Below are 24,537 nucleotides of genomic sequence, written 5' to 3' on the forward strand. Positions count from 1 at the left end.
TGCTGCTTTTTCATATAACTATATGGCTTACACACTTTTTGGCAGCAGGCAAACGGTGGCTCTGAATCAGCTGTCCTAGCAGACAGCTGAGATCGGCACCAAGCAAAGGTGCCAAGAAACCAAATTCTGCACAGGGCATTTGGGCACCTCTTGGCTCCTCAGTCTGGGAAAAACAAGAACCAACTCCAGCCAGTCTTTCCAGCGCACAGATACCAGTCAGCCAGATACAGACAGCTTGGAAATACAGCTAGAAAAGCTAGCCATGCTCCAGCAAGAAACTAATATGTCCAAGCATGCTATTTAAACACTTCCACTATTTTAACTTGGATATTATTATTCCTAAAAGGTGCCTGATGAGCTCAAACTAGCAGACACAGGAGCCCCAGCTGCTGGAGCATCAGTTGGAATAGGTTCAGAGCCTGAACCAGCCCCAACACAGGAGTGGAAAGATGCACTCCCAGACAAGAACTGGCACCAGTGCTGACACCTGAAAGGAAAGAGGTCAGAAGGAAAGATAAATAGGTGCAACTAACTCGTTTTTCCAGTTAAATATGCTCACTTGAAATAAATTACAGCTTCCTGGGAAGATTTTTGTTTTATTTCAATAACAAGTGCTATTATGTGCATATGAACTTCCAGTTACATTTTCATGTTATCAGTCTGACTCCCAATGCAAAAAGCTTCAAAAAGCCTTCCAACTTCAGAACAGTGTCAAAATTTTGCATTTGCCCAAATTCCTGCCTTGGAATGGTACACTACTAAACTTTTTCCATTTTAGCAGAGGACTGTTTCACATTTTAGCAGAGTGATTGTTTTGCCATGGGAAGCAGCAATCCCGCTTTTGGGATGGTTTCAATTTGAATGATTATGTGCTCAATACAAGTCTCATATTTGCTACTTTTTTTAAATAGGTTTGAGCTTCGGTTCTGTATGCATGTAAGCAAGTTTCTCAATGACAAGTCTGAGCAAAGGAAGAAGGGGACAAGCAAGCAGTTTCAGGACTGACACAAACAAGCCTGGAAGAAGCCTCAGAGACAGCAGTGCTTCCCTCACCCCGCACCATACAACTACCCGTCACAATTTGTGGTGAGATTCAAAACCTTCCCAAACTTAGGACAGAAAGATATGGGATGGGAGTGAGAGAAACATTTAACTAACACTTAAAAGTAATGAACTGAGCTCTGTATGCTTGAAACCCACTCCTTCTTCCCCTTATTCAATTTCCTTTGTCTGAGGACAGAGTATGGAAAGAGAAATAATACTCTTCTATCCCTTCCAGTTGTCATTATTTTGTTGCTGTTAGCGTGCATAACAAGTCCTGAAAGATCAATCTTCCCAAGAGTCAACTCATATCAAATGGGAAGAAATTCAAGAAGTAGGACAGGAAGGACGTGGCTCTGGGCAGCCTGGTCTACTAGTTGGCAATCCAGCACATAGCAGGGAGTTGAAACTCGATGATCATTGTAGTCTTTTTCAACCCAGGCCATTCTATGATTCTACGATAATTCACATTCATAGATAATAACTAAAATCTGACTTTGATGCAGCCTGACTTATTCACTGCCTCACAAATTAAACACCACAAGACATTTCTACAGTCAAGTCAGCAAATGCCTCTGAGTTTAGAGAAAAGTAATATTGTGAGGGGAAAAAAAAAAAAACCTGAACTCCTTAATAACATTCTCAGGAAAACTGACTTCTGAATTAAGGTGTTAACAAATTCAGTAAGTAAGTTCCTGAAACATCACTCCTCAGCCTACCACTCTATTCCAAAACTTCTATACTAAACTGAAGTTATGAAAACATTCTCCAAATAAGGAAACACAGCATTAGTAATACTATATAGCCCTTAAATTGCGCACTTGAAACAGGTCAACAACATTGAGGAAAGAATCCTTAGAAGGAACATTGCTGTCACACTCAGAGAAAGAAGTACACATGGACAGTGACCGCTGTTTTTCCCCTAGCAGTACCAAAGCACACATCCAGGAAAAGCCATCCAACACCACAGAGGAGCAGACTTGGACAGCAGGCTACCTTTGTCACCACATGCCCACGTCACCTCTTGGCCAACTGAATTATTCTTTAGTTTAGCACCTTAAGGAGCAAATTTCTAATACCAAGACCAGATCAGCCCTAAGTCCAGAGACTTATCCTCAGTACTGATGGCTTCAGTTCCACCTCGACCTGCCAGCATCTGTGAGAGAAAGTTTCTCAAGTTGAACTACCTGCACCACTGTATAACCAAGTTGCACATTTCACAGCAGCCTGAGAATAAGTTTGACTGCACAGGTGTTACTGATAGCGTACTCCAAAAGCAAACTAGGCCGTGGGAGGGGCGGATAAAACCGGTCTGCTGATTTTCACACAATAATGGCGAGGCAGAAGGAAAGCAAACGATCAAATAAAATATAAACAAGTTCACCACAACTATCAGAAGCATCAGCAAAGCTGCAGGTCGGGCACTGACAGAGGCAGAGAACCGGGAATGCCCCTGGAACGCCCCGGGAGCCCGAGTAGGGCACTTACAAGGGACGGAGCCGCGAGGAGCAGCGCTGGGGGACGCCGCCCGGGACGCGAGGCACGCACGCAGCCGGCCCGCACGGCGCCGCCGGGGCCCCTCCGAAGGGCCGCTCTACGCCCTCGGCCCGTCGAGGTGGCAGCTCCCGGCCTCCTCCCGCCCCGGGCCTTTCCCAGAAGCGCCCTCCCGCGGGACGCCCCGCCGCCACGGCGCTGCCGGCCACGGCTCTCCCGGCCCGGCCGCGGGGCTCCCCAGAAGCCTGCCGGCGGGGTGGGCCCTACACCGCCCACCGCTTCTCACGACGCCTCCCCGCGCCCCCTCACCCTGATACTGCAGGTCGAGGAGCACCAGCAGGAAGGGCAGCGCGGAGCCTAGGCGGCCGGCAGAGGCCGCGGCCGACACCATCGCCGCCGACGCCCGCGGCCGCAGTGGCGGCGCCCCGGCCCGACGGCTCCGACTCGTGCGGGGAGGGTCGTGGGCGCCGCTGATTGGCCGCTCCGCGCGCTCCCGCCCCTCCGCGCTCCCGGAAGGTGGAAGTGCGCTGCAGGGAGGCGAGGCCGCCGCCGTCACGGCGCATGCGTAGTAGAGCGGCCGTTCCTCTGAATCGTCCCACCCTCCAGCCTCGAGCGGCGCGTGCGTTGGGAGCGGAGCGAAGCAGCCGCCCTCAGTCGGTGCCCTGAGTGGAGATGGCTGCGCCTCTGAGGGCTGCTTAAGCTGGTTCGCAAGTGGTTGCTGTCTGTGCCCGCTCCCTCCTGTTGCAGTTGGGCTTCTCCTGGGGTAGGGGATCTGGGGAGAACAGAGCAAGCTTATGGCTGGCAATGCAGATGGTTGCCGTTACCCGTCTTGGCTTGAAGGCGGTATCTCAGGACTGCTCATATTGTACATCAACAAACGGTAGCGCACAAGTAAATTGATGCTGTCTCTTCTTGCAGTCTAACAGGCTTATATTTGGAGACATTTTTTTCCATAATTAAACCACGTGTTTTCTTAGTAGAGAAAAGCTAATGGCGTATGTGCCAAGTTGCTTGTTGTTTCAACTTATCTGCTGTGTGTTGTTGGACAAACAACACTGAAAACAATTCATTTTATATAATGTTAAACTCTACCTATGCTTAAAAACAAAAATATTGTTCTCACGAATTCTGCCAAGCAAGTGACAAAGCTGAGTCTCAGAGTCTGATGCAGCAACCATAGAAATTTCCTTTTTCTTTCTGGTCACGTTGCTTTCACCCTCAATGGTGAATCTTCAAGCTTTCTTGAAGGATGAGAATGAATAAGAGAAAAGGAAGTTATCCCTCTCCAACATTTCATTTGTAAGATGGTGCTTCAAGAGTTTCACCTTGAAATTTGACCTGCAGAAAATATTCAGAAATAAGACGCTGAAATAATAGGAGAAGTGATAGATGTGAAATGAATAATTGATGATGTTCTGAAGATGTCAGCATGAGCTAGAACGTGACAACTCTTGCACGATGGATAAGACAATATAAGAAAGTTTAAAAATGAACCAACCAGAATATAATAGCTGTTATAGTATTTTACCCAAGAAAATAACATAACCAAAGCTATATAAAATTAGTATGGCGGGGCAATTTGCACCTCAAGCCGCTAAGATAACCAAAAATCTAATCATGAGTGATGGTTTACTTAATAGGCCCTCAATTACAAGATTAGGGAAAGAATAACAACAGTCTGAAATAAAACTCAGTACTTAATACTGGAATACCAAGCACAAACGTTCAAATCCCTTAAGACAAGACAAAAGTACTATGATGAAAGTATCAAATAGCATTTTGGATAGATGCTTGACAAGCACTTATTGGAAGGTCAGTATTTCAGGTTGACACAGTAATGCAAAGAGCAGTGTGTAATGCCAACAGTACTGAATGATGTACTCAAAGTAAAACTGTCTGTGATAAAAATCTCATCAGGCACACAGATGCCTGCACATTAATTCTTGAATGAAACCATAAGCCACGTAGGAACATTCTTGATGATCATACATCCCAAAACATATGTATTTAAAGTATAATGTAACTATAGGCTTGGGAGAAAAAGAATATACCTTTAACACATATTCTCTTTAGCAACTTCAGAAGCTGACAATGCAAGAGAGGAAAAAGAAAAGACTAGTGTTCGTGACGTGAACATTACGTTTTGGAATTTGAAAAATAGCAAAGCAACACAACTGTAATGCAAAAAGTCTTTTAAAATGATTAATCAAAATTTGGCTGGCATCAGAAACAAGTTTCTGTAGCAGTTTTGGAGCAGATGGCAAAGACAAAACTAAGTTTAAAGACAGACAAGGAATTTTCTGTTACTGGTGGTGATGCATGGAGAAACAGCAGAGGGCATCCACTAGCAAGGGATGACTTTTTAAGCCACTCATTGCTGCTTAAAAGGCAAGTGAACAGAATGGACCAACATGGTGTATGGATATTGTTAAGTTTATATTTCTGTTTATTAACTGAGAAACCTACTGAGATATCATAAGATATTGTGAGGAGTCTACATTACACACAAGAACGCACAAGGTACTGGAAAGACCCTGCTCAATACCTATGAGCCAAAATGCTTGCCAATATGTTTTAATTAATAACTGTGTTTCCAGAAACACTCAAGCAAACCAAACCATTTCCCGATGCAGGGAAAGAGGCAGTATGGCAAGCTGTTACATTATATACACTGTCTAGTATGAAAATATAGGTATGGAGATATAGGAGAGAGAAGATGGTAACAGAGATGCTCAAGGCCTTCTTGTAAGAAATCTCTTGTTTTTATTTTCATCTGTGCACATCTCCATCAGAAACTTGGCTGTCTTGGAGCTAAATGGAATAGTATTAGATCCACATATATGGATAACAAAGATATGATGTTTATGTAGCCACCTGTTTTAGTAGTTCTGTAGTTTTACATTTGGATTGGTATTTAAACATGATTGCTTTAGAGCTATTTCTTTTCTGGGCTCCTTTTGCAGCAAATGGAAGCAGGGAAGCTCCTACAGACTGCGGTTCCACACACAAAGTTATCTAAACTTCCACTTCGAAAAGCTTATCTTCTTCCATAAACTTGAGAGGGAACATGAGGGACCACTCTTCTTTAGGGTAAGGTTAGCCTCTGTAAGTGCTTTTCCCTCTATATTGCCCTAACAAAATTCTACTGGTATGTCTTTGGCACATCTGTGATGGAAGAACCATGTTTCTGGTGTGGAATTATTTAGCTCTCAACCTTGTGGTTAGATGTTGTATCTTTATACTAGCTACTGCCTGCTTTTTATTCTGCTATAAAGGTGCTTTTTATAGGCCATTTTGTCTCTTTTTATGTGAAGCTTATTTTAATATGGTTCCTTGAGTCTGATTTATTCACTAAACTATACCACAATGGTTAATTATAAACTGGGCTGTAGGACAGATGTTGGAAAGGGAATAAGACATGCATGTTTCCTTACAATTAATTTTAAATGTATTTTTCTCAGGGGAATTATACTATGTCTGTAACCTTTCTCCCTAGCCATGGTAACAGCAACAAATTCCAGATATCTCAAAATGCAGTCATTATCTCCTGCCTAACTTAAACTTCTGGTATAATGAAGCATCAAACGGGGCAGGAGAGACTAGTAACCCCTATTACTCTTTACCTTGACATCTTAGATTCCCAGTAAGAGTTAGATGAGTAGCAGATACTTTTGTGGGGTTTATTTTGAACAAGAAATATTCCAGTAGCAATTCATATTTAAACTTAATTTAAAATTGAAACGATTAAACCTACATTGTATTTTTCAAGTCCATTGATTTCAGAGAAAAACTCACTCTTGTGGATTTTTGATGGGGTGAAGGCTTAACAAAGCAAAACATATGAAATACGCTTACCTCTTTTAAAACAGTTTTTCATTTAATTTCTTGCAGCAAGGAACATTTTAAAATAAAAATTCTACTCTGAAGTTACAAGTCAAGTTTTGCTTCAAATATGAAAATATTTTGGTATTTCTATACTATGCTACACTTCTAAGCCTTTATGGCTGAGGTATTAAGGTTGAGAAGTGGTGGTTCTTTTTCCTTTTTCATACAATTTATTTCTTGCTCAACAAAAATGCTGAAACATCACAGTCACAGAAAAAAAAACAAAAACAAAAAAACCCCTGTAACTGTAATTCATTGCATGCCATTAAAAATTCACCCTGCAAAGAGTTAAAAGTCCTTGATTCAGTTTCAGTGTTTATTGACCTTTCTATTGCTCCAATTATATCACTGATTTCTAAATACGAACAAGTTAAATACCGCATAAGTCATATGATAGACAGTAGATGTTTTTTTCTGAGTGTAAACCTGAGCTTAACTGAGTGAAACTCACTGAGTGAAACCCATGTGTTGGAATGGAGATATCTACCCTGTCTCGTGCTACAGTCTGCCTGAAAGCAAATCAAATACAATTTGATAGCGTCCCAAGATGACTGACAGGGCTACAGGATATGCTGACTGCATAGCTACATCAGGCAGTGAGCCAGGCTGAAGCTGGCATCACTCCTCGTCTCACAGAGGCATGCAGCATATGCCCTGAGACTTTTGGACATATAAAAACTATGACAGGTCAAGAAAGGAGTTTGAATGGTCAAGAAAGCATTGGTGTGCTAAAGCTATGATACCATTTCTCTTTTAAATACCTGTAATTACCTTACTGTATGTACAATGACAAGAAGGTAATGGGAAGGCAAAAAGTCATCAGAAACAAGCCAGTAATTTCAGTTTACGCTCACCAAAGAAAAAATGAAAAAAACTCACAATGCTGTTCTTGGCATATGGCTTAAGTATTACCGCAAATAAAAAAGTCAGGAAGCTATTCCAGTAATATCTATGTTTAAAGTAGATAAAACTCACAATCAGTGTGTTTGCAGATATTTCTTTAGAGTTAAGTTGAATTCCCTCCATGCTTGGAGGGAGAAAGGAAGATAAATAAATTGTATGGCTGTCTCAGTAAAATCCAGATAGAATTGTTGCATGAAGACAAAGCTCTGAAAGAAAAATTTTATTTGAAGAAAAGAAGAAGACTTAGTCAGAGAAGAGTAAAGTACTCAAACTTGAAAATGAAATTTGTTAAATTAAATGAGGCAGTGTCTCTTCAAACTACTAGATCATAGCTAGTGTTGTGTGTTGGGATTTGGTAGATTCACAGGTCTGTGACCAAGGAAATTTAGGAGAGTGGCTCGTCCTACCTTTCTTTTATTTTAAATGCGTTGTTTTTGTGTCATGAGAATATGTACTTAAAACGATTTCCTCATGTAAACTAAGTGATGGTAAGATTGAAAGAATGTAAATACTATAGGTATTGCTATTGAAAAATGTGCAGTAGAGGGAGTTGGCAGGAAGGAAAAGATTAAATAAACTGAGAATCTGGCCAGATTTATTATTATACCCGTACCATGCTGTTCAAGTCAGCTTTCCACCAGTTAATGATTACCGGCATGCGTCACTCCAAGATCGCTGTAAGAGAAAGATTAGTGAAGAGTCTGTTTCTCAGTTCCCAAGACAATTTCTCCACAGTCCTCTCAAATTAAAACATCTTGCAGAACAGGAGGTGTCTTCCTCCATTCCACAAAACATGCAGATAATTACTTCACTTAACATAATTCCTCAGGGCCCCCAGGACACCACCAGGCCTCACTGTCTCTCCTCAGCTGTCCCTAGCATTGCCCAAGGCCTAGGATGCCTGATGCTTGTCCCACTATGGGCAGCCATGAGCCCACATGCCCAGTCTCAGCCCACTGTCTGCCCCAGGGAGTTGTTCTTCATCTGCCCTGCTCCCTGGTGGGTGGCGACAGGCCCTGTCCTGACAGACCCTGTTGAGAGCAGGCAGCCATTCTAAGCCATGGCACCTTCCCTTGCTAGCCAGGCTATTTCCCAAATAGCTGAGGCCAAGATGTTATGATATTTTCCCCCACAATCAGAATAACCTCCCCTCTTTGTGTTCTCCAGTTGCAGACACCCTCTACAAACCTCATAAATGCCTTTCTTTAATCTCAGTGACTGAGGTTTACTTCTTGCATTTTAAATCACTCGCCTCATACTATTTTTAATTCTTCAATTCTTTGCTCTCCTCACCAGCAGTTGTTTTTTTTTTTTACTTCCTAGAAAGTTGTGTTCTTCCCTACCTCTTTGTTCCTGTACTTTACTAAGAAAAAGCACAGTCAGCAACACGCTGTGTCAACAGAGCACGAAAAAGCCTTCCAGAACAGTGGATAATACAAAACAGTTCCATAAAGCCCTCACGCACACAAAGTACCTCTAGAGGACTCCATTAAGTGCCAGAGTCCTCTACATTAAGTAGATGATTAAAGGAGTAATGTAGACTTAAGTACATTAATGTAGACATTAAATCTATATTATTTGATAAATTTGGACTACTAACTGGGAATGATCTTTATTTAACTGTAGCCTATAGAAGGCTGGCATGTGGAAAAGAAAATACTAGGAAGTAACAAGATATACTGGTAGAACAGGGAAAGAGTGTGAAAGGACTGGGTAAAACAAACTGGAAATAAAAAATGCAAGGGGAAGAAATTTTGAATTAGGACTCTACAAAGTCTTAAGAGCCTCAGCCCTTATTTTAGCTTCCCCAAATTTGCATTCAGCTACCATCTATTACTATTAAGAAAAGGTTGGCGGGGGTGGGGGTGGGGGGAGGGAGGGGAGGGAAGCGAAGGGAAGGGATTTATATGTGGGATTTATGGTGATTGCCCACCACTGTCTGTGCAGGAATAATAATCTCGTCTGTTTAAACCAGACTGCTGGCCATCATAAACTTCTTGCATTGAGTCTAGCAGATGGAGAAAGACTAAAATGCTCTTGGTCTCCTCTGCTACTAAATCCATGCAGGATTTAGGAGAGTACCTTAATCACCAAGCTATATATGATACAAGGCAAGAAAGGAGGAAGTAGGCATTAGCAAGTGGATAGAGTAAACCAACCTTGCCAAGTTAGGCTGTACCACTTGTAGGAAGTAACTGAAGATTAATCAAGCTCTAGAAGGAAGGAAGGAAGAGGGAAAGAATGAAGCAGACATGTCTAGCAGACATGGTGATGTCCCTAACCTTACAAAACACAAAACTTGGTTCTAGCTCCTGTTGCAAGGCTTGATTCAGCATTTTATATTAAAGATACTGTAATAAGCAACCGAGATCCAAGTGTATCTGCACGCTTCATGCACACCTCCCATAATCAATTGACAAGAATCCTGAACACTGTCTCACCCAGACAACATTTATGTAATGTAAAACAGCTTTAGCACTAGATCCTTAGAATGCATGCTGAACAGCGTATGGTGCTGATAACAGCTAGAGCACTTCCAGAGAGGCATGGGGTATTAAACTTCTTGGGCACAGAAGGGACTGAGCACGCACTTCTTGCTTTCTGAATGCTCCAGCCATTCCCATAATGTACTCATTAAAGTGTATCATCTATTTTATTTGCCTCTAAGCATTGCCTGTAGAAGCTGTGACTGTGATATTGCATAGCTACAGAGGAAGGAAGACACTTTCAGAGAAAATTTGATGCTTTTTGTTTTCAAAAAGTCCTCTCTTAAGTATTGGTGTTAATTAAGGCTGAGCACACTAAAGCTTCAGTATTGTCATCTTCCTCTAGCAGTGCCTGCTCCAGCAGTTAGTGCAGCCTAATAGGAGCGGCAGATCTGAAGAAGCAACAGTCAGTAGTGAGGACTAGATTTCTTGGTTTCGCCCATGTTCAGGTTTTATGTCAGACTAACTCTAGCCTGATACTGTGGACAAATGTCATTAGTGACTGCAGCATACTCAGGCACTCTTAGGACATTCAAAACTGAAGCATTCATATCTTTCTTTTCAATCTGGTGTCCACAGCATGTGTGCCCGCATCAAGACTTTCTCAAGAGAATTTCATTTTTGGGGAAGGAAAGTTGGCGTCTTGGCAAGTCTATTGGCAAGTACTGAGGGAAAAAGTCTTTCCAGAGCTTGGTGCCAATGTACTTTGGAGAACAGTGGTGCCTCCCTGAACCAAAGGGACTGCTTGATGGATGTTAGGTGTCATGAACATGCAGCAGCCATTTCCTCCATTGCATCTGCAGAATTATTTTCTATTAAATATACACTGTTTGAAATGTTCCTCCCTTTCATGTAAGCTGCATGGCAATTTCTTTTGGAAAGTGTGATTAAAACCCCTATGGAGAAGAGGAAGAAAATTGGGAAGGCCTCCAGTACAGGAAGAAGGATGCGGAGCTGTTGGAATGGGTCCAGAGGAGGGCCACAAAGGTGGTCAGTGCTGGAGCATCTGTCTTGTGAAGAAAAGTGGTGGGAGCTGGGCTTGTTCAGCTTTGAGAAGGCTTTGAGGTGACCCCATTGCAGCATTCCAGTACTTGAAAGAACCTTATAGGCAGAAGGGGGACTGACTTTTTACATGGTCTAATAGTGACAGGACAAGGGGGTTGGCTTTAAACTAAAGGAGGAGAGAGTGAGGCACTGGCCCAGGCTGTCCAGAGCAACTGTGGATGTCCCATCGCTGTAAGTGTTCAGTGCCAGGTTGGATGGGGCCCTGGGCAGCCAGAGCTGGTGCGTGGTAATCCTGCCGACGGCAGAGGGCTGGAATTCAGTGATCTTTGAGGTCCCTTCCAACCTAAGTCATTCTGTGACTGCATGACCTGCCCTGCTGCACTGATTAGTCTGCATGTCAGCTGAATGCGGACAGCACCGGGCTGAAGGGCTCTGCGGCACAGCGCGCCGTGCTGGATCTACACGATTAAGAGCAGGAGGGGAGGAGGAGGCCCCGGAGGAGGGGAGCTTGCCTCTCGCGTCAGGGACCGCCCGGGCCGGGGGCGGGCAGCAGCCGCAGCCCCGCACCCCTTCACGCCCGGTGGCCGGCTCTCGGGGTGCCCCCGCCCGCCGCCCGAGGTGAGCGCCTGTTGCGCAGCGGCTCAGCCCTGCTAAGGGGAAGGGGGCGGGAGCGGGAAGGCCGCCCGCCGGAGCCGGCGGCTTTGGCCGGGTGATGGAGCGCGGCTCAGGGCCTCCCGCAGGGCCCGGCCTGCTCTGCCGCCTGCCGTGGGCCCGGCCTGCGGGCGCAGTCAGGGCGTTGGGGTAGCGGGCGGCTCGGGGGAGAGGAGCCCAGCCCGGCGTCCTACCCCGGAGCCCCGGCTCCTGCGCGGAGGGGGATGGCTTTGCCCCTGTCCTAGAGTAAGCCTCAGCATGGAGTGCGTCTTAACGCGGCCTCCTTAGAACTGCTCGTTTTGGATACTTGAGGCTCCGTGTTCAGGGGCTGCGTTAGGCTCTGATCCGCCTTTGTCTTTCCAGGACTACCTGGGCAGCAAAAGGACACACCCAGGACAGACACACAGGCAGCGCTTGTCACGGTGCACCTCTTGCACCCTATGTTCAGTTATAGTGTGTTTAATCGGGGCAACATGAAGCTCTGCATAGATGTTCCTAACTAAATACATCAGTTGAGGAAAATAATCCACAGGTTTGGCTTAAGTTTGCTGGTTTAAAACATCTGTATTTTAATTTAAACCTGTGCATATAGGAGTTAAAGTAAGACTCTTATTTCATGTATGCTTTTTCAAGCTCCTGCTTGACACGCTGCAGACGTGGTAGTTCATGAAATTCTCTTGTTTTCTATGTAAAGAAATTTATCTTAGGTCAAGCGTGTAGAGCATGTTAGGCTCAAAGGTTGTGGGGTGATGGATTTAATTATATGTAACTTTGTGGTTCTTATTACTAGAAGCATACTCTGCTATAAATTTTTGAGGTGTTTTAAGGTATTCAGGGCACTTATTTAGTATTTAAGCATTTTTCTAAATCTAGCTACTTGCAAATAAAAGTGTATGTGAGAAAATTCTGCTTTCTCACCGATTTGAGATTAATACTACATTTTGCTGAAATGTTGTCATTTCAGCCCATCTGTAGGTATATTTGTGAAATTTGAAAAATGACATTGCAAGTGATGGAAGATAATGAGGGAAGGTGCCCTGAACCATAGTTACTGTAGTAAAATGTGGCCAGCAGGCTTAAGGTAGATGGTCCAAAAAACAGGCAGTAGTGCTGAATCTTTTAAAAGATTGCCTTCAGCTATGGTGGCTTGAGCCAACAAGCAGGAGGGCTCGCTGTCCTTCATTCATGTTACTAATTTCACTGTTCTAGCTTCCGCTATATTTCAATTCACTCTGTAGTTCAATGAGACCTTTTCCTGGGCTTAGGTATGTTCTTGGAAAAGTTGATTTTCAACTGTTTTACAAGCATGAGAAGGGCAGAAGGGTGTAACTTTTCTTTGTGCTGACAAAGCAAGAGAGACATCCTCATGGTTCTTTGTGAATATGAAAAGGAAGGAGCTTCCTCCAGATTTCCCTTTGTGCAGGAGTGTGAAGAATTGGAGAGGCTGTTAGTGCTTGAGTCTTCTGTTGCTGAAGTGAGTGTGTGATCCTCCCTGTGACTAGTCTGGGTCTCTCTGATACTTGCTAGAATTTGATAACTGAGGGCTGAAGGAAGGCCAAGGTCTGTACTGTGAAGCAGAGATGCATCCTCTGGTTGTGGTTCAAGCGTGTGTGTGTTGGTCGCACTGACTACAGCAAAGGCACAAGTGTTCGGTATCATACCTGCATTTCTCCCCACCTGAGGTACATCTTTTTGGTGCACAAGTCTGCTACGTGCCCGTGTTTCTTTTAGAAGGAATGGCCATGTGCAGCTCTGCTTGCTTCCTGACATGGAGACAAAATATAGCCAGAGTACATGTAAGAGAGTTGTGGTGGGTAGCACAGAGTAACTGTCCCAAGGATTACCATGTCCATGGATGTATTTGTTTCAAACTGTGTCTGCAAAAATGAGGGGAGGCTATGTTTGTAGGAACACCTACTGTGTTTCATTAGATCAGTTCATGTGGGAAAAGTAAAAAAGATTTGGGGCACAGCAGACAACCGTATTAAATTACCAAGCTACATAAAACTAAGAGCTTGTGACTTTAAAGGGAAGCTAAAAGCTAAAAAACCATGGAACCAGGCTCTTGTCAGCGGTGCCCTGTGACAAGACAAGAGGCAGTGAAAGCAAGCAGGAATCCAAAGAGTTCCTTCTGAACACTGGGAAACAGTTCTAGTGTGAAGGTGATGGAGCACTGGCACAGGTTGCCAAGGTAGGTTGTGGAGTCTGCCTCTTCGGACATCTTCAGAAGCCACCTGGATGTGATCCTGGGCAACTGGCTTTAGGTGTTGAGCAAATAACCTCCAGAGGTCTCTTCCAACCTCAACTATCCTGTGATCCTGCGTTTCTTACATTAGTACGTAAAACAGTGTTGTTCTAATTTGCATGGAAGTAGACATATGTTGTAATTTAGTGGTTGTCACGCCTTTGCTTTTATTGGAGTGGGCATTGTAAAAAAATGTAGATGAGAGGGGTGAGGCTCATTGCAAGTTCTATGTGAGGAATTCTTAGGAGTTGAGTAGATTAAAATCTTAAGGGAAGCCTGAGGGATGTGAAAAGGGGGCAGAGGAGAGCTAACAGGATGGTTAGGGGTCTAACATGAACAACATAATGAGGTTGAAGAAGCTGGACTTATTTAGTCTGGTGAAGAGAAAGCAAAAAGGCTCTGTAGTTGCTTGAAGAATAGTTACAAAGATGTCAGAAACATTTTTTCCTTGGTGGTAGGAGATGGTAGGTGAAACATTAGGAAAAGTGTTTTCACCAGAAGGATAACACGGCCGGGTATCAGGTTGCCCGGAGAGGTCGTGGACTGGCTTTTGGAGCCATACAGAAGCCACAGCTGCTCTGCTGTGAAAAGAAGGTTGGACTGGAACTTTACCAGAGGTCTCTTATGAACAATATTTCTATGAGTTTATGATATAGGATATAGATGAACCTAGAAGTGTACGCTGTGTGAATGTTACTGGAGAGGTATGTGTCTGGGAAGCACCCCAAGTGTGTTTAAAGTGTGTGTAAGGAGGAACTGTAAGGACAGGTAGATGAAAACATGGAATGTGACAATACGGCAGAGGCAGCATTGGGGAATGAAATATTAAGAAACAGTGACAGGAAGAGTAGATTTTTGGAGAACAGTAATAAATCATAAAATCGTAAAATGGCCTGAGTTGAAAAGGACCAAAATGATCATCTAGTTTCAACCCCCCTGCTATGTGCAGGGTCGCCAACCAGTAGACCAGACTGCCCAGAGCCACACTGATTCTATGATTGTACGTTGTGGGGCCGTGGAAAGTCGGTGACAGCGGCTGACAGGAGGGAGGCTACGAGCGGCACTGGAACGGTGCGGGGCTGCACTGGGGTCTATGCATGGAACCGCCAGCTGAGGCAGTGGGGTGCAGTGGATGGATTAGACGCAGAGAGCAGTGCCACAGGTACCGGGCAGCTGGTCCTGCGGCGGGATGGACGGCAAGAGGCGGGAGGGGGCAGCGGGTGGGAGCCGTGGCGGGGCGGTGGGGCGGGACGGGCCGCGGGGCCGGGCCTCACTCCCCGCTCCCCTTCGCGCAGGCCCGGGCAGCGGCTGCCATAACAACGCGGAGGACGCCGGCACCGAGCGGGACGCGAAAGACGGTCCGGACATGGTGAGCGCTGTGGCGGGCGGTGGGCTGGCCGGGCTCGGTGCGGCTCGTTCTGAACCGGCTCTCTTTCCCTTCTCTCCCGCAGCCCTTCACGGAGCGCGCCTATTTCCCGGCGGGGGCGGCCGCGGCCGGCTCTGGGTCGTTTCCCGCCTTCCAGTTCCGCGGGCGCCATGAGGGCCCGGACTGGCGGCGGCTGAGCGCCGTGGACGTGGGCCGAGTGTGGCGGGAGGGCGACGTGGCGGCCCTGCAGGAGCACCTGGAGCACGTCACCTTCTGCAGCGCCGATCGGGAGCGCTGCCCGCACTGCCAGGGCCCCGCAGACCCGCTGCTGCTCAAGCTGCTGCGCCTGGCCCAGCTGTGCACCGAGTACTTGCTGCACTCGCAGGAATACCTGAGCGCCCAGCTTGGCGGCCTGGAGGAGGCTCTGCGTGCAGCCCAAGCCCAGCGCGACCGCCTGGCCGAGGAGGTGGCCCAGCGTGCCCAAGAGGTCAAGGGGCTGAAGGAGGAGTGCCGGCGCAGGAAGAAGATGATAAGCACCCAGCAGATGATGCTGGAGGCCCGAGCCAGCTACCACCAGGTGAGAGGAGAGGGACTGTGTTCATCATAAACAACTGTTGTAACAAGGGTTCTGACAACAACAGGGGTAAGCTGACAACAAGAACTAAAGATATTTTTGAAGAAAAAGAGAATGGGAAGCTTTAAGTTTGCTGAGAAAGGCATAATGACCCTGTAGGATAACTGAGAATCTTGCTACAAGGAAAGATGTTTAAAGTGTGAACAATCAGTTAGTTAGCTGATGGCCTGATTACCATGAATCCTGGCAAGTGGTGTCATTATGACCTTGATTAAACTGGCTAAACCATTTTTGTCTATGGACTTTGAGATCTAGCTCTCCTATAAACATTTGTCAGGTATCCTGACCTAAAATTGAGTTCTACTTAGACTTGTTCAATTGTATGCTAGTATTCAACTTCTGACAGAAATTACACTGTGTTTTGGTAGTGAGGGGAATGTGTGGAAGTTAAGTCATTCAGACATGTAAGGGATGAGTCCTAAGTGACTGTATGGTGAGCTTTAGACAGTGCCCCAAGGGACAGTTGAGCCACAGGGAAGAACCTGGTGTCACTTAATGTAAGTGTTAACCACTTCTGGAACTGAAGCAAGAGAAGGGTCCAGAAGTGGTCAAGTCATAAGGAGGGGCCTGGTGTCACTTTGATTTGCCTGGTGTCTTAACCAATCCTGGAACTGGAGCAATGTTCTAGAAGTCCAGGAAATGGGGTGTTTAAGTAGGGGCTTATGGGATGGACTCTCTCTTTCCCAAACAACTCCTTTGACTGATCTGATCCTGGATCCAAGACTGATAGTATCTCTCTCTCTTTCTCTCTGTTCTTTTCTTGAAGTTGTTAATTGAGACAAGGCTTACTTTGATTTCCATACAACCACAGAGCTTAGGCAGATGTAGCTGTGAGAAGTCCAGTGTCTAGAGGATAACTGTTCTGTAGAAGCCTCCCATTCTACTTGATGTTTATGCATGGACCTTGAGTGCTATTTCACCTTAATCCATCCTGAGGAGATTTGCAAATCTTAGGTCTCTCCTCCCCACAGGTGGGGCGTGATATATTGGTGTCACGGACAGGATCCCCTCAGTGTTGAAAGGTATCCCTTAGCACCAACACTCTGCCCAGTAAGTGTGAGTGAAGAGCTGTCCTGGTGGACGTCCTGGTGGACGACAGGTTGGCCATGAGCCAGCAGTGTGCCCTCGTGGCCAACAAGGCCAATGGCATTCTGGGGTGCATTAAAAAGAGCGTGTCCAGCAGGTCGAGGGAAGTGATCCTCCCCTTCTACTCTGCCCTGGTAAGGCCTCATCTGGAGTACTGTGTCCAGTTCTGGGCTCCCCAGTACAAAAAAGACAGGGATCTCTTGGAAAGAGTCCAGCGGAGGGCTACAAAGATGGTGAAGGGCCTGGAGCATCTGCCCTATGAAGAAAGGCTAAGTGAACTGGGTCTGTTTAGCCTTGAGAAAAGACGACGAGAGGGGCCTGATCCACGTTTATAAATATCTGAGGTGTGGCGGCCATAGCGGTGAGGCCAGTCTCTTTTCAGTGGTACGTGGAGACAGGACGAGGGGAAACGGACATAAGCTGCAGCACAGGAAGTTTCGCACGAATGTGCGTAAGAACTTCTTCGCGGTGAGGGTGACGGAGCACTGGAACAGGCTGCCCAGGGAGGTTGTGGAGTCTCCTTCTCTGGAGATATTCAAGTCTCGCCTGGACGCCTACCTGTGCGACCTGGTGTAGGGAACCTGCTTTGGCAGGGGGGTTGGTCTCAATGATCTCTAGAGGTCCCTTCCAACCCCTACAATTCTGTGATTCTGTGAAGAGAGCTGGGAATTGGCCTCTCAGCTATAAGCTGGGAGAGATACAGGCGGTGGCAAGCTGTGGCTGCCCAGGAAATGGTGGTGCTTAACTGCTCCCCTGTTTTTGAAAAATTGAAGTAATATAACGTTTGCCTCACCTCCTTAGGAATAGTATGGGCCCATATTTGTATGGTTCTATGACTGGCTGCCTGGCCACCAATGTCTTGTGGCTCTGAGCCCCACTGAGCAGCCTGGTTCTGATGGGTTGTGGTTGCCTGCTGGGTAAGAGGCTGAAGTGCAGGCGCTGGGCTGCTGTCACAGACATCTGAGTGTGCTGCTGCATCATCTGTATCAAATCCTGTTTACTGTCAACTGTTCCATAGCCTTGGATTTGCTCTTGACACATCTGAAGTGTTAGATATACACACACACACACACACACACCCAAAAGCCCACGCTACAGGTGCTGCTTCTTTCTGTTGGCAATGTACCATATGGTCAGGAAACTCCCAGGGCACGTACAGCAGCACTGATGCTAGGGCATAGCCTCTCTGTAGGCCAGTTGCCACTTTTCTGCAGTAGTGTTCTCCAGGCACAAAGTTTTTACCTCTTATGTAACTCAGGAGCAATTCATGTTAGGAACACCAATGGCATAGCTCATCCTTAGCACAACAGTCTGCTTCTTTAGCAAATTTCCCAAGAGTCTTAGTGTGTTGCCATCTTTACTTATTTATTTATTTGATGATGGAATTGTTGTTCTGGATATAATAGAGTGGTTTGAAAGTTTGTCAGCTTCAGTTTTTCAGGTTTCAGGACTGCAGATTCTAGCTTCAAATATAATCTGAAGTCTGCAGAGTGTACTGGATGAAGACTTGACGTAAGATTTCAGGGCAGCTCTTTGTATTTACAAGATTAAAGTTGTGGGTTTTTTGTTTTTTTTTTTTCCTTTTGTTTGAATCTTGGAATACTAACATTCCTGGTTGTTGAAATTCTCTTTAACCACACCATAGTTAAAGCACTGAGCCAATACAAGTTTTCTTATGGTATGCCCAGACTTACACTCACCGTGTAGTATCGGTGTCCTCAGGCTAGCAAAGTTCTTGGAACTGAACAAAGGCACCTCCCACATCCACTTCTGTGTCCCATAAGAAAACAGGTCCTTCCTTCCCTGCAAAAAGGCAGGGAACATAAGTCTCAGGATTTATTTTGTTGGAGATTTTTAGGGATGTTTGCACAGTTGTTTTCAAAATGTGGTATAGCGGCCTTAACTGTGAGAAGCAGCAGTTTTTCACTTTGAGCTGCTAAGCTGACTCAAGTGTTTCTGCAAGGAAACGCATACTTGATGCCATGGGAGTGAACATACTCCCAGTATTGTAGACTTGATGGGAACATTGTCTCAATGCATGCATTTGAGTGTTAGAATCACAGAACAGTTTGAGTGGGAAGAGACCTTTAACGGTCACCTAGTCCAACTCCTCTGCAATGAACAGGGACATGCACAGCTAGATCAGGGTACTCAAAGCCCTGTCCATCCTGATCTTGGATGTCTTTAGGGATGGGGCATCCACCACCTCTCTGGATGGACTGACTTAAGGACAAGCTGCTGATACCATTTTAAAAAGCCTTATTACAACTTACAGGGCAGTGTCTGTACTGAGTTGCAAAAGAAAGCTGATCATGTGCATCATTGTACATGCAAACTTATGTAATTCTCATGCTGTGATTGCCAGCTAAATGTTACCAAGTCTTCCTGAAATGTTTGTGGGATACAGCTGTCTCAGTGGAAGCTCAAGAACGTGGTAGCAAGCTTAGCTCATCACTTCTCTTTGGTGGCATTTCCAGTAACACAGAAATTGAAAGTTATTTCTCATTTTTAGTTTCATTTTCCTCTTTCCTCTCTATTAGTAAGTTCTCATCAATGTAAGTTACTTCGGTTCTGTGAGAAGAGAACATTCTATTAGCTGTGTTACATTGAACAAATTCTGCAGTTCCAGCAGTGGTTTCAGGACTATGAGTCTGAATGCCAGAGTTAAAATGAACTCTTTTCAGGGTTTGTAAATGCAAGGCAGTAGAGTGTTCACTAAGTGTCAAATTTATGATTTATCTGTGCTATGATCTGGCATAACTACAGTGCCAGATAATAGGAGGTTTGCTGTTGTTCCTCAGGGGGTAGTTCAGGTTTCTTCTTGTTCACTCGGAGTCTTGGTTGTTTTGTAAACGTCTCTTACTATCTATTCACATTTCTACTTTTTCAAGTGCAGACACATTTTCTTTCTCTTATAACTGTAGTATGGAACTCAAATTTAATGGCTTTAATCCACCACTAATATAAATTCAACTGTAAAATGCTACAATAAAATGATAGTTACCTAAATGTCTTAAATTTATGACTCTTGTCAACGCCTTTTGTCTTTATCTAAAATTTTTATTATAATACGTTTTTCACTTTTTGATGCTTTGTATACAATTATTTATGTGTTTATGCACCATGTTACTTGACACACAGAGCACACTGCATCCAACACAGCGACTAGTAGCTGTAGTAGTAGTGCTACACAATTCAGACCCTAGATATTCCCTGTGTTAGTCCTATTTCCTGCAGTAAGAGCTTGCTTTCACTAGCAGCACCAACCTGACTTGAAGTTTGTGCTTGAATGAATAACATGATTTCACAGTCAATTTAATTCCCTAAGTGTTGTGCAATCTGTTACACTGTAAGCTCCCTCTTGGTTTGGTAGCAGTGCTGTGCTGTCGCACTGTTTGTCTTTGCTTTGGTTTTTGTGTTAGTGTGTATTTGTTAGGGTCTTATGTCTGCATTTGTCCATCAAAATTTGTTTTAATGGTTCATAGTTTCAGTGTTTACTGGAAGATACCTCACTATCAGTGATAGTAGTTTCAATATTAGATGAAATCATAGCATGGCCTGGATTGAAAAGGACCACAGTGATCATTTAGTTTCAAACCCCCTGCTATGTGCAGTGTTGCCAACCACCAGACCAGGCTGCCCAGAGCCACATCCAGCCTGGCCTTGAGTGCCTTCAGGGATGGGGCATCCACAGCCTCCTTGGGCAACCTGTTCCAGTGCGTCACCACCCTCTGTGTGAAAAACTTCCTTCTAACATCTAACCTAAACCTCCTGTCTTAGTTTAAAACCATTGCTCCTTGTACTATCACTATCCACCCTTGTAAAGAGCTGTACCACTTCCTCTTCATATGCTCCCTTCAAGTACTGGAAGGACACAGTGAGGTCTCCCCGGAGCCTTCTCTTCTCCAAGCTAAACAAGCCAAGTTCTTTCAACCTTTCTTCACAGGAGAGGTGCTCCAGCCCTCTGATTATCTTAGTGGCCCTCCTCTGGAGCCGCGCCAAGAGCTCCACGTCCTTCCTGTACTGGGTTCCCCAGGCCTGGACGCAGGCCTGGATGGGGCCTCACAAGAGCTGAGTAGAGGGGGACAATTACCTCCCTCTCCCTGCTGGTCACCCCGTTTTTAATGCAGCCCAGGACACAGTTGGCCTTACAGGCTGCAAGCACACACTGCTGGCTCATGTCCAGCTTCTCTTCTCCCAGGACCCCCAAGTCCTTTTCCGCAGGGCTGCTCTCAAGGAGATCTTCCCCCAGTTTGTATAAATACGAAATCTGGAAGTTTGATCTTTTGATAACAAGGTCTGGAATCCGTTGGGTCAGTATTTATATGTTCACATCACAGTAAAGAAGGAAAAGGATACAGCTGAGTATTTGGGAGTTGTTACAGTATATTCATTTGAAAAAGAATTCTGAGAAAAGGTTTCTCATTCCTTCTGTTTAAATCAGTTAGGGGCTTTGATTCACAGTCTTATCAGTACATTCCAGAACATGTAAATAAAGCTCCTGTTCTTGTGTTATCTATCTGTTTTTAATATTCTGAACATTACAGTGATATACTTTGAAGGTGATAAGCTTTTTTCCAAACAGTTAGAATCTAAGTTGGACTTAAGATGTGACTGTAAAATAGAAATTGTCATGCATCCCATTAGAATGCAGGACAAGTTATAAAACAAACGTAGCTTTTTCTATTGTTTTGTTTTTTTTTTTAAATTTGTTTTGTTTCTTTGTTTTTTTGATGAAGTTTGCAATAAAGTAACTTAGTAAAGCTGGCTATGCAGATGATAAAGGATTATCCTGCGAGTTCCTTTTATTAAGAGCCAAAACCTATCAAGATGTTATAACTTTTATCAGTGTTTGACTTTCTTCTTTGCTTGTGTCTTCCACGTTATTACTTTTATTACTTTTTTTTTTTTTTTGCTTTTTAACTCAATTCCTTTTTTGCTTATCTGGGAAAATAATAATGAGATGAGAGATCAAGACTTAGAACAGTCTTTCTGCATAGATTTTCAATATACTTTTGATGACAAAATAATATAAACACTGCTATATGTACCAAATAATAATAATTGTTATCTGTTTTTTGCAGTGTCAGTTCTGTGAGAAGGCTTTTATGAACTATTCCTTTTTACAAGGTCATATGCAAAGGCGTCATCCAGAAGAATCTCAGATTGGTATGTACTTCAGTTCTTTACAGTGCCTTTTCAAACTAGTATTCCTGCTGAATACTTCAGTGAGTAGCAGACCTCAGAGCACAATTGTTTTTCTTTAGGTATACGTGTTATAAAGGAGTAGGTAAACATGAACACAGTGCAGTAATGAAAACTCATTTTGTGAATATGTGTGAATGATTAGTACAGAAATAATCCAGCTTACCTGAAATCAGTCTCAATAGGATCAGACTCTCCTGGACTAAGCTGACTGTAAAATATGATAAGAACAAGAAACTGTCGAGAATAATCCAGTTTCATCTATCTCTGGTAATTTTGGTTTCTATACCACTTTTATTCTTTTCTCTCTTAATAGAAAAGCATTTAGTTTCAAAAGTACTGCTCTTAAAGTTTGCTTCATTCATTCCTAAATACTCCCCTTCCTATTACACTGCATGCTTGTGATTTCTGCTAAGGACTAGCATGTATCAGGAAAGGGCAGTGACTGGAAAGGAGGAAAAAGAAGAGCATTTGCGAGGAAAGAGAGAGGGAATCGTCTTGCAAGGTGTGAACTGCATCTTAATGAAGCAAATAAAAAAAAAAACAAGAACAGTGAGTGATTTTCCACTAGTAGAGTGGAAGAAGAAAAAATCTCCTGTGGACTTTACAGTTTATAGAAAAAGGTTGTGAAAGGAGCTGCAGAGCTAGTTGAAGTAATTATCATATAAAAAATTAGCCTGAAATTGTTGTATATTTGTTTCATGTAGTTATTCTCTATAATGTATTTATACTCTGTAATGTAGTTATACTCTACGTTGTGCTTGGATTCCCAGATGATGAGCAGCCTACTAAATCCTTGGTAAATTGATAAAGGAGGTTATAATTTTGACATATTTTAAACTTGAAACATTTTTAAACACCTTCAGAATGGCATTCCCCCCTCACTCGTTCCAGATAAATGATTAGCTAGACTCATTATAAAAGTTACTTAGAACAAATTGAACCTAACAGAAATGATTAATTGAGGTCCGCTTATTCCTTCACAGAGACTTCTTAGAGTCTGTGTTGCTTAGATTCCTATGGTACACCATATTAGTTTATATAATACTGTTCTTGCAAGTAGTTTATAAAACTACTTCACCTGTTTCTAGTATTGGTATTTTTTTGGTCTTTATCTTCAAATTATTTTAGCAGTCTGTAGAATGTATGCATTTAAAAGCATCTTTGGAGAATGCTGGTAGTTAGAAGGGAAGTTATTTGTGTCATGCTTGATGAAGATGTCACACTATAGTAAAGCATTTATGGTAAGGGACACATTTACAGAAATTGCAATCAATGTTTTTAAAATCAAGTTTTTTGTCTTGTTTTCCTAGCAGAACAGAAGAGGAAAGCGAAGACAGACAAATTGCAGGATGAGATTGAGAAACTGAAGGAGCAGTTGCAGCTCACCAAATCCCAGTTAGAAGCAGAACAGCAAGCTAACATGGTCAGATTTTCCAAGGTAATACGTACTAAATAACATGAACTGCTGAAAAGAAGTAGTGCCTTAGTCTGTGCTCACTCCTTTTGTAACTAGAATGGAGCAAAAATGTATCCACAGCTTGCCTGCCTGGCAGAGTATTGCTTGGGCAGTAGAACATAACAATCCTACCACTGTGATTTTTGAACATATCCTTTCCCTTTACTTTTTCTTTTAGATGGATCTTTAAATTAATACTTCAGGCAACTCTTCTTTTAGCACTGAACACTTCATAAGGCAGGCATGGCTGTTATAGCAGCAGATGGAATTGCTCCTGCTGTGGTAAAATATAACCTATATTTAACATGATATTTTGTGATGGTTAAAAATTTCTTTAGATACAACTAATTTCACATGTGACCTAGTAAACTAAGATATCTTCTTTGCTAGTAGAGGTTTCTTCTTTGCTGCAAAGAGACTTAATAACAGAGAGAGTGTAAAACAATTTAAGGAAGTGAGATTGAGAAGGAACAAGGCAGGTTACTGAGAACTCACATGTCCTAAGAGGATTTAAATACTGGAGGCAAAGCAAAAGTAGTCTTTGTGCTGTGTGAATTTAAAAAACCTCTTAAAACAGAAAGATTTAAAAGCAGTAATTATTTGTAGGCGTAATTGAGTGTTACTGACTCTTGTAGTTGTGCCTCCTGCCTCATAAAAAGAAACAAAGAATCTGTTACCTGTTTAATTTTTTTTTAGTCTTCATAATTTCAGATCATTTCACACTTTTCATTTTTGTTTAAATAAGTGCAGTTGGATAGTTAGCCATCAAAATATGGGTGGATTTTTTTATTTTTTTATGAAAGAAGAGCTTTGAAGAGGAAATTGTTGGCATAAGAGAATTAGATACTTCTAATGATTGAGGTAAACACTTATCCTGGTATTGTAGTTTGCCCTGTATTGTGTTGAAAAAGTAGAGTACGATAAACCTATTTGAGAGAGAAAATTCTCAGCTATGAAACACTAATTTTCAGTCACCACCATTAGCTGTGCATTTTCTCCAGCGATGAACAAGAGCCCGTGTGATGTACTCCTAAAACCTTTCACCAGTGGAGATGACCCACTGTTGCTGCCACCCCT

General features: G+C 43.7%; 2 protein-coding genes across 2 annotated transcripts in view; one reads left to right on the forward strand and one right to left on the reverse strand.

Moving 5' to 3' along the window:
- DNAJC3 (DnaJ heat shock protein family (Hsp40) member C3) overlaps nucleotides 1-3,059 on the reverse strand; it is a 28,717-nt gene extending 25,658 nt beyond the window's left edge. The window contains exon 1 of the mRNA XM_085215628.1: nucleotides 2,845-3,059. Within this exon, the coding sequence (XP_085071754.1) occupies nucleotides 2,845-2,926 (82 nt within the window). The 5' untranslated portion in view covers nucleotides 2,927-3,059. The remainder of the gene's footprint in view (nucleotides 1-2,844) is intronic.
- A 37-nt stretch (nucleotides 3,060-3,096) lies between these two features.
- The window catches only part of DZIP1 (DAZ interacting zinc finger protein 1), a 48,112-nt gene continuing 26,671 nt past the window's right edge, over nucleotides 3,097-24,537 (forward strand). Inside the window, exons 1-5 of the mRNA XM_085226108.1 lie at nucleotides 3,097-3,188; nucleotides 11,243-11,432; nucleotides 15,162-15,653; nucleotides 21,881-21,965; nucleotides 23,315-23,442. Of these exons, the coding sequence (XP_085082234.1) occupies nucleotides 3,097-3,188; nucleotides 11,243-11,432; nucleotides 15,162-15,653; nucleotides 21,881-21,965; nucleotides 23,315-23,442 (987 nt within the window). The remainder of the gene's footprint in view (nucleotides 3,189-11,242; nucleotides 11,433-15,161; nucleotides 15,654-21,880; nucleotides 21,966-23,314; nucleotides 23,443-24,537) is intronic.

Source organism: Meleagris gallopavo, chromosome 1 (genome assembly GCF_905368555.1).
Source record: "Meleagris gallopavo chromosome 1, MGAL_WU_HG_1.1, whole genome shotgun sequence".
NCBI classification, from domain to species: Eukaryota; Metazoa; Chordata; class Aves; order Galliformes; family Phasianidae; genus Meleagris; species Meleagris gallopavo.